This window comes from Schistocerca americana, chromosome 11, assembly GCF_021461395.2.
Source record: "Schistocerca americana isolate TAMUIC-IGC-003095 chromosome 11, iqSchAmer2.1, whole genome shotgun sequence".
Taxonomy (NCBI): domain Eukaryota; kingdom Metazoa; phylum Arthropoda; class Insecta; order Orthoptera; family Acrididae; genus Schistocerca; species Schistocerca americana.
Window position 1 is genome coordinate 120109754 of NC_060129.1, and position 13759 is coordinate 120123512.

The window sequence follows — 13759 nt, forward strand, 5'->3', positions numbered from 1 at the left end:
CTTGTTGACAGTCACCCTTTTTCACCCGCCGTCGGCACGGACCTCTCTCTGATTGAAGAGCAGCGCGTCAGTATCAAGTTTCTTGCAAAGCTAGGCAAGAATAGCCGTGAGATTTTTGAGTGTTTGAGACAGGTTTACGGAGACAATTCTCTGAAGGAACCGACCGTGAACAAGTGATTAAAAAGGTTCCGGGATGGCCGAGAAGAAGTGAACGGGGACCCTCGCCCAGGACGCCCGTCGACATCGAGTTCCGATGCAAATGTTGAACGAATTCGGGCTTGTGTTCCTTAAGACCGTAGATTGACAGTCAGAATGATTGCTGACGAACTGTCAATCCCCAAAACTATCGTTCACGAAATCCTGACAAAAACACTTGAAATGAAGAAATCGTGTGCGAAAATCGTACCGAAGCTCTTGACGCCAGAACAGAAAGCAAAGAGGGTCGAGTGCTGTGAGGATTGGTCGGAAGCAGAGGAACCAGGGGACTTTCTCAATCGAGTCATCACTGGAGATGAGTCCTGGTTTTACGAATTCGATGTGGAGCTCAAATCTCAAAGCAAGGAATGGAAACTAGCTGGAGAACCGAGAGCAAAAAAGTCGCGAAAATCAAGATCTAATGTGAAGACAATGTTGATTGTTTTCTTGGATTCTAGGGGCACTGTTCACAAGGAATTTGTCCCTCCCGGCCAGAGAGTGAACGGAAATTTTTACGTTGAAGTTCTGACACATGTCAGAGCTCGTGTGGCCTCAGTTCGACCGGAGTCGGCAAAAGGAGGCAGGTGGATCCTTCATCACGACAATGCGCCCGCTCACACGTAGCTCGTTGTGCGCAAGTTTTTGGCTCACCGTGACAGACGACCCGCCTTATTCACCCGATTTAGCCCCGTGTGACTTCTTCATGTTCCCGAAATGCAAAATGGTGCTTCCGGGGCGGCACTTGAGAGATGTGGAAGCCATCGAGGCGGAAACGACACGGCAACTGAACAACATCACAACTGAAGACTTTCAGCAATGTTATCAACAGTGGAAACGGCGTTGGCAGAAGTGTATCGCGTCTCAGGGCGAGTACTTTGAAGGAGACCATATTGTGATACCTGAATAATTGTAAAATAAAGTTATTATCCAACTCTTATACGTATTTTCCGGACAAACCTCGTATAATGGATGAGGAAACTCTTCTCGGGAGCGCAAAATTGTGTGAAGCTTTGCGTTGTCATGGAGTTAAAAGTTGTCTGCATTTTTGTGGTGACGAACACGATGAACTAGTTTCTTCAATTTTCTAAGAGTACAACGGTACACTTCATAGTTGATCGTTGCATGATGAGGCATGACATCAAACAGAATACCCACTTCAGGTGTCAAGAGACCGTCAACAGACTTAACCGAATGTTGGGACGAAGACTATGGTTGTGCTATTTTTTGTACGGGGTGTTTCAAAAATGACTTTACGAGTTTAAAAATTCATATAAATTCATTGAAAGAAGATATAGACTGGGTTTAGCGTTATTTTGTAGGGAAACACATCAAGATTTTTGCCTTAAGGGGCTCCGGAAAGGCTCAAAATCATGAAAAGTTCAATTTTTACTTTTTTGCGTTTTCTGAATCTGCAGACTATTACCTTTTAATAGATATATAATTTATTCAATTCCGAAGACTACAACTATTTTTAAATTTTTTTTGAAATGTGTTCTACATGGGCGTGACCCACTGTGGCGCTGTTAAACTGCTGTCAAATGGTGTTATTATTAACGTCCGTGTTCATCAGGTACATTTTAGTGATGTGAGATAAAGTATGTGTTGTGGCTAACCTGTGATGGTTCAATATATATCGCTGGTGTGATTGTCGATTCTTTCATGTTTATTTACTCTATCGTTATCTCGAAAATATTCGTAATTAATTCTGTTTCTTGAGTCTCTGTTTTGTTGAAGTATAATAATGAGTAAAAGTAAAGTTATTAGAAATCCTCTGAAGGCTTTTAAGAAAAGGAGAAATGTTGGAAAGCCAAGGGTATGTGTTATTACTGTAAACAATAAAGACGATAACCAAGTGAGTGAACCTAACCTCTCAAGTACACCTGCCCATAGCAGTCAAAGTGGGAAAGAAAATACTTCACGGAAGAAGCTTGGTTCAATGAGTGAAAACTATGAATGTTTTATGGGCGAATCGGATGTGAATGAAATATTTGATATGTCGGTTCTCAAAGGAATTTTTTCAAAATGTGTAAGATGTATTCATTGTAGTGAAGTTGGTCTGGAACTCTCCATAATAAAGCACGTGAGACTTGCTAGTGAAATACAACTGAAATGTGATAAATGTTCATACACGACCACCTTTTGGAACAGTGTTGCAGTAACTGCAACTGAAGAAAATGGTAGCAAAATCTACGAACACAACAACGAGCGATGCTTGCTTTAGACAAGGAACGCCTTCGGGCTGCAGACAGGGCTGTAAAGAGTCTAGAAATACAAGCAAGAGTAAACAGGAGGAGGAACAAGAGGAAGCTGGAGGAGGAGTTTGCAGAGGATGAAGATAATCCATCCTATGGACCTGGAATGCACTGAAAAGTTAATCCAATCTTTGTCGCTCGATTCCCAAAACTTTTATTTTCTCATACTAATTACATGTTTTCTAAGGATCTTCCAAACATATTTGTTTCAAACTTTCAGTAAATGTTACACAGTACCTTCTGCATAATTTAACACAGCCTTTTTCCAAAAAACTGTATATTTTTGAATATATAAATAAAAAATTGCAAAAAAATGTTGTGAATTTTCATTACAATTGAAAAAAATCATCTTTAATAACTGAACTAAAATTTTGTAAAATCCCTGTGTTAAGTTGTAGCCCATATTCCAATAAATAATCTGTAAAAAGTTCAACTTCCTACCTCAAATACTTTGTGAGGAAAGATGTAATTTATAAGCGTTATTTTAACATTGCAAGTATAGGGCGTTCCGGAGCCCCTTAAACTAAAGGTGTATGTGGCTTCCGTAGATTATCCTGCACACATCCCACCGGAAGTCCATTTCTTCCCAGCCAGGTGTAACTTGCTCAGTGGCCGGGTCAATTTTTGCTGTCAGTTCACGCACAGAAGCCTGCAAAGGAGGTACAAATACGATATCTTTGATCTACATCTACATGTGCATGGATACTCTGCAAATCAGGTGTAACTTGCTCAGTGGCGATGTAAATTCTTGCTCTACGTTCACGCAGAGAAGCCTGCAAAGGAGGTATAAATACAATATCTTTGATCTACATCTACATCTGCATGGATACTCTGCAAAATCACGTTTAAGTGCCTGGCAGAGGGTTCATCGAACCACCTTCACAATTTTCTATTATTCCAATCTCGTATAGTGCGCGGGAAGAATGAACACCTATACCTTTCCGTACGAGCTCTGATTTCCCTTATTTTACCGTGGTGATCGTTTCTCCCTATGTAGGTCCGTGTCAACAAAATATTTTCGCATTCGGAGGAGAAAGTTGGTGATTGGAATTACCACACACACAGCTATGCCCGGGGGAGGACTCGAACCTCCGCCGGAACCAGCAGCTCAGTCCAGGACTGCAGTGCTTTAGACCGCTCGGCTAGTCTTGCGTGGCTGCAAAACACAATTCCAACGTTCATAGCAAGAGGAAAGTTCACGTTTTTATGCATTCAGTGTGAGCTCCATGTGTTAGACGACAGCCGGCCGCAGTGGCCGTGCGGTTCTAGGCGCTTCAGCGACCGCTACGGTTGCAGGTTCGAATCCTGCCTCGGGCATGGATCTGTGTGATGTCCTTAGGTTAGTTAGGTTTAATTAGTTCTAGGCGACTGATGACCTCAGAAGTTAAGTCGCATAGTGCTCAGAGCCATTTGAACCATTTTGTTAGACGACAACAAATACCAAAACGGTGGCTCATTTCCTAACACACACGAAGCAGCTGGTCTCTCGTTATCGAATTCACACCTTCAATAACGCGACACTAGATTGGATGAGGAGCAGATGATGAACTTCATCTCCGATGGCTTTATATTCTGTAGCCCTCACATCTTGTGACTTTTATCAGCGGGGTTACGTAAAAGACTTCGTTTCTATCCCTCCCCCCCCCCCCCCCCATACCTCGCACTCTTGAAAGTCTGCGACATCGCATTGTCGAAGCTGTCAATTGGGTGACGAGAGCAGCTACTTCGTGTGTGGTAGGAAACGAGTCACAGTCTCGATATTTGTCGTGTAACATGTGGTGCTCACGTTGAATGCATAAAGGTTTCAACTTTTCTCTTTCCAGAAACGTCGGAATTGTGTTTCTATCTTTTCTAGTTTGGAAGCAACAAATTCTTTTTGAATAGCCCTTTATATGAAGTTACGAGGGTCACTCCAAAAGAAATGCACACTATATTTTTTTTTTAAATCGACCTTTTATTCTACATGTTTGAAAGTTTTGCAGTGTGTAGATACATCCTTTAGGAACGATCTTTTCATTTCTCCACATAATTTCCATCCCTCTCAACTGCCTTACGCCATCTTGTAACCAGCACGGTAAAATTCTCGATAAACCTGTTGGAGCCACTGTTTGGCAGCGTGCACAAGGGAGTCATCATCTTCAAATCTTGTTCCACGAAGAGAGTCTTTCAGTTTCCCAAAGGGATGAAGTCACGTGGAGCCAGGTCGGGACTGTAAGGCCGGTGTTTCAGTGTTGTCCATCCGAGTTTTGTGATCGCTTCCACGGTTTTTTGACAGACACGTGGCCGTGCATTGTCGTGCAACAGCAAAACATCCTGCTTTTGCCGATGTGGTCGAACACGACTCAGTCGAGCTCGAAGTTCCTTCAGTGTCGTCACACATGCATCAGAATTTGTGGTGGTTCCACTTGGCACGATGTCCACAAGCAAGAGTCCTTCGGAGTCGAAAGACACTGTAGCCATAACTTTGCCAGCAGAAGTTGTGGTTTTGAATTTTTTTCTTGGGTGAATTTGCATAATGCCACTCCATTGATTGCCTCTTTGTCTCTGGTGAAAAATGATGGAGCCATGTTTCATCACCTGTCACAATTCTTCCAAGAAATTCATCTCCACCTTTCTCGTACTGTTCCAGAAGTTCGCTGAATACCGTTTTTCTTGTTTCTTTGTGAGCCACTGCCAACATCCTGGGAACCCACCTGGCACAAACCTTTTTTAACGCCAACACTTTCAGTATTCTGCAAACACTTCCTTCCCCTATCCCGACGTAGCGTGACAATTCGTTCACTGTGATGGGTCTGTCAGCAGTCGCCAATTCGTTAACTCTCTGCACATTGTCTGGAGTGTGTGCAGTACGAGGCCTGCCGCTGCGAGGACAATCCTCAATATTGCCGTGCCCGCTTTCATCACGTAACCTGCTCGCCCACCGACTAGCTGTACTGCGATAGACAGCAGCATCTCCGTACACCTTTTTGAACCTCTTGTAGATGTCTCCCACTGTCTCGTTTTCACAGCACAGGAATTCTATGACAGCACGTTGCTTCTGACGAACGTCAAGTGTAGCAGCCATCTTGAAGACATGCTGTGACGGCGCCAATCACGGGAACAGGTTGAACTAAGTTTGAAAACAAGCGGGAAGGATGTATCTACACACTGGAAAACTTTCACACATGCAGAATGAAAACTGTATTATTATAAAAATAGTGTGCATTGCTTTTGGAGTGACCCTCGAATAACTAAAAGGAGAAACGTGCAATAAGAAAAGGAACATAAAGGAAAAAATCGGGAAGAAGCTTTTGTGTGCGTCAGGAAACTTTTGATCGAGCTGCGTTGTTACGTACAGATGAGACAGTTTCGCACGTCTGGCACTGCAGGGTAAGAAAACAATTGGAGTCTTCCTCTGCTGTACTCACCTTGGAGAAGACGTCGTGCCAGAAGCCCCTGGAGAAGAGGGTGCTGGATTCCGAATTCTGCCGCATCCTGCAACAAACACGTAGTTACCAGTTACTCCCAAATAAGTGGTTGTTGTCACGTCAACACATAGACTACCAGTAGTAACATACTCCGGTCAAAAATATGCGGACAGCTACTAGCGGTCATTAGTGCAGGGCGTGTGACCTTCGCGTGTTCCCTGCAGTGTGCTCTTTCAGCGAGATATCTGAAAGTCTGCTGAGGAATTTTCTGTCAGTCTCTCTCAAGAGACAAAACCAGCGAGGCTAATGATGTTTAACTATAACTTACACATGTTGTAGGGGCGATATATACAGGGTGGTCCATTGATCGTGACCGGGCCAAATATCTCACGAAATAAGAGTCAAACAAAAAAACTACAAAGAACGAAACTCGTCTAGCTTGATGGGGGAAACCAGATGGCGCTATGGTTGGCCCGCTAGATGGCGCTGCCATAGGTCAAACGGATATCAATTACGTTTTTTAAAATAGGAATCCCCAATTTTATTACATATTCGTGTAGTACGTAAAGAAATATGAATGTTTTAGTTGGACCACTTTTTTCACTTTGTGATAGATGGCGCTTTAATAGTCACAGACATATGGCTCACAATTTTAGACGAACAGTTGGTAACAGGTAGGTTTTTTTAAATTATAATACAGAACGAAGGTACGTTTCAACATTTTATTTCGGTTGTACCAATGTGATGCATGTACCTTTCTGATAATATCATTTCTGAGAACGCTGCTGTTAGAGCGTGCTTACCTGTAAATGCTCAAAATGATGTCCGTCAACCTCAATGTATTTGGCAATACGTGTAACGACATTCCTCTCAACAGCAAGTAGTTCGCCTTCCGTAATGTTCGCACATGCACTGACAATGCGCTGCCGCATGTTGTCAGGCGTTGTCGGTGGATCACGATAGCAAATACCCTTCAACTTTCCCCACAGAAAGAAATCCGGGGACGTCAGATCCGGTGAACGTGCGGGCCACGGTATGGTGCTTCGACGACCAATCCACCTGTCATGAAATATGCTATTCAATACCGCCTCAACCGCACGCAAGCTATGTGCCGGACATCCATCGTGTTGGAAGTACATCACTATTCTGTCATGCAGTGAAACATCTTCAACTAAGAATGAGATTTTCACTCTGCAGCGGAGTGTGCACTGATATGAAACTTGTGAATCGTGCTTGGGTAGCTCAGTTGGTAGAACACTTGCCCGCGAAAGGCAAAAGTCCCGAGTTCGACTCTCGGTCCGGCACACAGTTTTAATATTCCAGTAAGTTTCATCTTGTAGTAACATCGGTACAACATTACGTAGAAAATCAGCATACATTGGACGATTAGACTGCCATCGATAAAATGGGGGCCAATTACCCTTCCTCCCATAATGCCGCACCATACATTAACCCGCCAAAGTCCGTGATGTTCCACTTGTCGCAGCCATAGTGGATTTTCCGTTGCCCAATAGTGCATATTATGCCGGTTTACGTTACCTCTGTTGGTGAATGACGCTTCGTCGCTAAATAGAACGCGTACAAAAAAATCTGTCATCGTCCCGTGATTTCTCTTGTGCCCAGCGGCAGAACTGTACACGACGTTCAAACTCGTCGCCATGGAATTCCTGGTGCATAGAAATATGGTACGGGTGCAGCCGATGTTGATGAAGCATTCTCAACACCGACGTTTTTGAGATTGCCGATTCTCGCGCAATTTGTCTGCTACTGATGCGCGGATTAGCCGCGACAGCAGCTAAAACACCTACTTGGACATCATCATTTGTTGTAGGTCGTGGTTGACATTCGACACATCGCTGAACACTTCCTGTTTCCTTAAATAACGTAACTATCCGGCGAACGGTCCGGACACTTGGATGATGTCGTCCAGGATACCAAGTAGCATACATCACAATAGCCATACATCAACACGATATCGACCTTTTCCGCAATTGGTGAACGGTCCATTTTAACACGGGTAATGTATCACGAAGCAAATACCGTCCGCACTGGCGGAATGTTACGTGATGCCACGTACGTATACGTTTGTGACTATTACAGCGCCATCTATCACAAAGCGAAAAAAGTGGTCCAACTAAAACATTCATATTTCTTTACGTACTACATGAATATGTAATAAAAAATGTGTTGCTATTTAAAAAAAAACGCAATTGACATCCGTTTGACCTATGGCAGCGCCATCCTGTGGGCCAAACATAGCACCATCTGGTTTCCCCTTCAAGCTAGACGAGTTTCGTTCTTCGTAGTTTTTTCGTTTGACGCTTATTTTGTCAGATATTTGGCCCGGTCACGATCAATAGAGCACAATCTCTATAGCCTATGTGCATATCGTTATCCGATGACTTTTGTTACACCCAAACGCACAACTGAACAGGCGCCATACTAGGCAGATGGTGGCTATTTTTGGGAAGCAGCTATTGTGTGCCTCCTCCCGCAGTGACAGCCGCCACGTGATTGGACCGCTCCACCGCAAATTATTCCGCGCGCCCAGCCCCTTGATAACCCGGCCGCTCTATTATCTGGCCCTTCCAGCCCAGCTCACCCGCACACTGAATGTCACACTTCCCCGCTCCCGGCACTCGCGTCGGGCGGAAGTCCGAAGAGGCTCCAATATTTCCAGCACGATAGCCCCGGTGACGAGCTCCTGTCCGCATTGGCCGGGTCTCAAAGTCCCAGCCGTCCAATTGCGTGGCGCTGCTATCTCGACGGCCGCGCTCCTAATGAACTCGTGTCGACTCTACTTGCGACCGTCCACTGAATACTTGCCTCATCTGACAGCTACGTTTGCTCTGCATCCAAACCCACACAAAATACACTACTGGCCATTAAAATTGCTACACCAAGAAGAAATGCAGATGATAAACGGGTATTCATTGGACAAATATATTATATTGGAACTGACATGTGATTACATTTCCACGCAATTTGGGTGCATAGATCCTGAGAAATCAGTACCCAGAACAACCACCTCTGGCCGTAATAACGGCCTCGATACGCCTGGGCATTGGGTCAAACAGACCTTGGATGGCGTGTACAGGTACAGCTGCCCACGCAGCTTCAACACGATACCACAGTTCATCAAGAGTAGTGACTGGCGTATTGTGACGAGCCAGTTGCTCGGCCACCATTGACCACACGTTTTCAATCGGTGAGAGACATGGAGAATGTGCTAGCCAGGGCAGCAGTCGAACATTTTCTGTATCCAGAAAGGCCCGTACAGGACCTGCAACGTGCGTCGTGCATTATCCTGCTGAAATGTAGGGTTTCGCAGGGATCGAATGAAGAGTACAGCCATGGGTCGTAACACATCTGAAATGTAACGTCCACTGTTCAAAGTGCCGTCAACGCGAACAAGAGGTGACCGAGACGTGTAACCGATGGCACCCCATACCATCACGCCAGGTGATACGGCAGTATGGCGATGACGAATACACGCTTCCAATGTGCGTTCACCGCGATGTCGCCAGACACGGATGCGACCACCGTGATGCTGTTAACAGAACCTGGATTCATCCGAAAAAATGACGTTTTGGCATTCGTGCACCCAGGTTCGTCGTCGAGTACACCATCGCAGGCGCTCCTGTCTGTGATGCAGCCTCAAGGGTAGCCGCAGCCACGGTCTCCGAGCTGATAGTCCGTGCTGCTGCAAACGTTGTCGAACTGTTCGTGCAGACGGTTGTTATCTTACAAACGTCCCCATCTGTTGACTCAGGGATCGAGACGTGGCTGCATGATCCGTTACAGCCGTGCGAATTAAATGCCTGTCTTCTCGACTGTTAGTGATACGAGGCCGTTGGGATCCAGTACGGCGTTCCGTATTACCGTCCTGAACCCACCGATTCCATATTCTGCTAACAGTCATTGGATCTCGACCAACCCGAGCAGCAATATCGCGATACGATAAACTGCAATCGCGATAGGGTACAATACGACGTTCATCAAAGTCGGAAACGTGATGGTACGCGTTTCTCCTCCTTACATGAGGCATCACAACAACGTTTCACCAGGCAACGCCGGTCAACTGCTTGTCTGTGTACGAGAAATCGGTTGGAAACTTTCCTCATGTCAGCACGTTGTAGGTGTCGCCACCGGGGCCAACCTTGTGTGAATGCTCTGAAAAGCTAATCATCTGCATATCACAGCATCTTCTTCCTGTCGGTTAAATTTCGCATCTGTAGCACGTCATCTTCGTGGTGTAGCATTTTTAATGGTCAGAATTGTAAATGCAAAATACATATACGAGAGGGTCCCTAAAAAAACAGGAATAATTTTTTAAAAGCCATATATTTTCATATTGTTTACAAAACATACTTATCCGCCAAAGAATGGTCTGAAATACAACCCAAACATTTGTCCCACGCGTGTTTCCACTGTGCGAAACATTTCTTGTAGTAATCTTTAGAAATGGCTGACAGCTCCTCCCTCGTGTCTCTTTTTTTTTTTTTTTTTTTTTTTTTGACTTCTTCAAGGTTGTCAAATCGTTGTCCTTTCGCGCACCTTCTTATGCATGGAAATAAGAAATAGTCGCAGGGAGCCAGGTCAGGCAAGTAATGTGCATAGGGCAGTAGAATCGTGTCATTTTCAACCAAAAACTGTCTTACAGCTATGGTTGTGTTTGCAGTTGTGTTGTCGTAGTGGAAGAACCAGTCTCCTGTCTGCCACAAATTGGGTCTTTTTTGACGAACAGCATTGCGTTATTTTCTTAAAACTTCCAAATAAAAGGCTTGATTCAGGGTCTATCCTGGGGGAACAAACTCTGAAAGAACTGCACCCTTGGCATCAAACTGGGGCAGTGGCAATGGTGGGGGGGGGGGGGGGGGGGGCTAAGGGGGCTATTGCCCCCCATGTGGAATATTACACTGGATAAAATGACTTCAGAAATAATCGAATATATTACTTTAACACATTCACTTAGTTTTTTCATAATTATGTAGCAATATAGGTTGCAATGTATTTCAAATACATTTTAACAACAGAATAAGACCGGCAAATAGCTTACTATCTAAACCAATAAGTATCATGTAACTTAAAAAGGACGTCTTATTATTTATTGATATACATTGGATGTATATTAATATACAATTACCACTTACAATAATGAAGAAAGCTAAATATGCCAGGTATGCTTGCCAACACTTAAATTGCTGACCCCACACAAGAACTTCGAAATCGCCAGATATCTCGTATTATTTTGCCGGTCACAGACATTCTGTAGTCACGTCTTTACCCTGAGCTCCAAAACAGTTACCAAAAACTGCCTTTAAGAAACACCAAATATGTCGGTGGAGGACCCGAACTCTCCTTTTGTTTTTGTTCAGCGATATCCCCCCCCCCCTCCCCCAGGCCGTCTTCTAGAATCACCCCTGGCATCAAAGAAGCAAATCAGTATTGTGCGGATGACGTCTTCCATTGGTTTTATTGTTGCTTTGTTTCTGCTTCGTAACCATAGCACTATGAACCATCACCAGTAAATGACCTTTGTCAGAAAATCTGGATGTTTCGAGCTGTTATTTCAAAACACGTGTTTCAACTCGACGTTCCTTTTGATTGTCAGTCAGAATCTGAGGAACAAACTTGGCTGCAACCCTTTTCGTTCCCAAATCTTCCGTTAAAATTCGCTGACCGAGCTCCAAGATAACCCACTAATATCTGACAGTTGCCCAGTTGTCTATTGACAGTCTGTGAGCACAAGTTCTCGAATTTTTACAATATATTCGTCGATTCTGGCAGTTAATGGACGTTCAGAGCGAGGTTTCTCATCAATCGACATGCCGCCATTTTTAAATCGAGCAAACCACTTGAACATTTGAGTTTTCCCCTTAGAGTCATTTCGATACGCTGTTTTCAATAATACGACAGTTTCAGATGCATTTTTACCGAGTAGAAAACAAATTTTCACAGCTGCGCGTTGTTCACTTGAACTTGCCATCATCAAAAACGTACAAGAACAAAACAGTGCTAGCAAAAACAATCACTGCATATCAACAGAACAAGCCAAATCTACAACACAGACGGTACTGAACTGGCAATGAGCTGCGGTATTCACTTCTAACGGCAGCAACGCGAACTACACAAGCTCCGCCCACGGCACTGTTATTCCGCTTTCTTTTTTTTTTTTGTACATCCCATCGTATTAAAAAAAAATTCGCTTGACACCTTCCACTCCTTCGAATCTGTATAAGCGTAGACCAGACGTGGTTTGGTTCCAGAGAAATAATATTGACAGCAATGGAGAGATATATACCATATTAACTAATACGAGATGATACCGATACCACATGGTACACAAAACTGGTCAGAGCACTACTGCAGAAGCAACCAAAAGAAACATGCCAAATTTAAACGAACATAAAATCTCCGAAATTAAAGCCGGCCGCTGTGGTCGAGCGGTTCTAGGCGCTTCAGTCTGGAACCACGCGACTGCTACGGTCTCAGGTTCGAATCCTGCCTCGGGCATGGATGTGTGTGATGTCCTTAGCTTAGTTAGGTTTAAGTAGTTCTATATTCTAGGGGACTGATGACCTCAGATGTTAATTCCCATAGTGCTCAGCACCATTTGAACACTAGTCCCACCAAAGATTACCAAAGTCGTACGGAGGCATATAGGCAGTCGTTTCTCCCTCGTTCTGTTTGTGAGTGGAACAGGGAGAGAAGATGCTAGTTGTGGTACGAGGTACCCTCCGCCACGCACCGTATAGTTGATTGCGGAGTATGTATGTAATGTATATATCATGCCAAATTCTGTCCAATTGCCGGCGCCTGGACCGAACGGTTCTAGGCACTTAAGTCCGGAACAATGTGGCTGCTACGGTCGCAGGTTCGAATCCTGCCTCGTTCATGGATGTGTGTGATGTCCTTAGGTTAGTTAGGTTTAAGTAGTTCTAAGGGAGTGATGACCTCAGATGTTAAGTCCCATAGTGCTTAGAGCTATTTGAACAATTTTTTCCAAAATTAAATGTTTTACAGAAGCTCCAAACTACGTGAACTTGAATTCAAGAAACTCAGAATTGAAATGTGGCAGAAAACCCACAGACTATCTGGTCGTATGTAAAGTACACAAGCAGGAAGACACAATCAGTACATTCACTGTGCGATAGCCATGGTAATATTACTGATGACAATGCCTCTAAAGCAGAGTTACGAAACACGGTATTCCTAAATTCCTTCACCAAAGAAGGCGAAGTAAATATCGCAGAATTCCGATCAAGAACAGCAGCTAACACGAGTAACTTAGAATCAGATATATTTGGTGGAGGAAAGCAGCTTAGCACACTTGAGAAAGGGAAGGGTGCCGGTCCAGATTGTATACCAGTCAGGTTCCTTTCATAATGATCTGATATAACAGCTCCACGCTTCCAAATCATGTACAACGACAGATCCGTATCCAGAGACAGGAAAGTCGCACAAGTCACTCAAATATTCAAGAAAGGTAGTAGGAGTAATCCGCAGAATTACAGACCCATGTCACTAACGTCGATTTGCAGTACGATTGTGGAACATACACAATGAGAACAAAAGTATCCGGACACCCCCAAAAACATGCGTTTTCTATACTGGGTGCATTGAGCTGCCACCTGCTGCCAGGTACTCCATACCAGCGACCCCAGTAGTCATCAGACATCGTGAGAGAGCAGAATGGGGCGCTCCGCGGAATTCGAACGTGGTCAGGTGATTGGGTGTCATTTGTGTCACACGTCTGTACGCAAGATTTCCACACTCCTAAACATCCCTACGTCCACTGTTTCCGATGTGATAGTGAAGTGGAAACGTGAAGGGACACGTACAGCAGAGAAGTATACAGGCCGACCTCGTCTGTTGACTGACGAGAGACCAACGACAGTTGAA

General features: G+C 44.3%; 1 protein-coding gene across 1 annotated transcript in view; it reads right to left on the reverse strand.

Moving 5' to 3' along the window:
* LOC124553355 overlaps window positions 1-13759 on the reverse strand; it is a 705505-nt gene that overhangs the window by 562896 nt on the left and 128850 nt on the right. The window contains exon 2 of the mRNA XM_047127229.1: window positions 5855-5921. Coding sequence (XP_046983185.1) covers window positions 5855-5920 — 66 coding nt within the window. The 5' untranslated portion in view covers window position 5921. The remainder of the gene's footprint in view (window positions 1-5854; window positions 5922-13759) is intronic.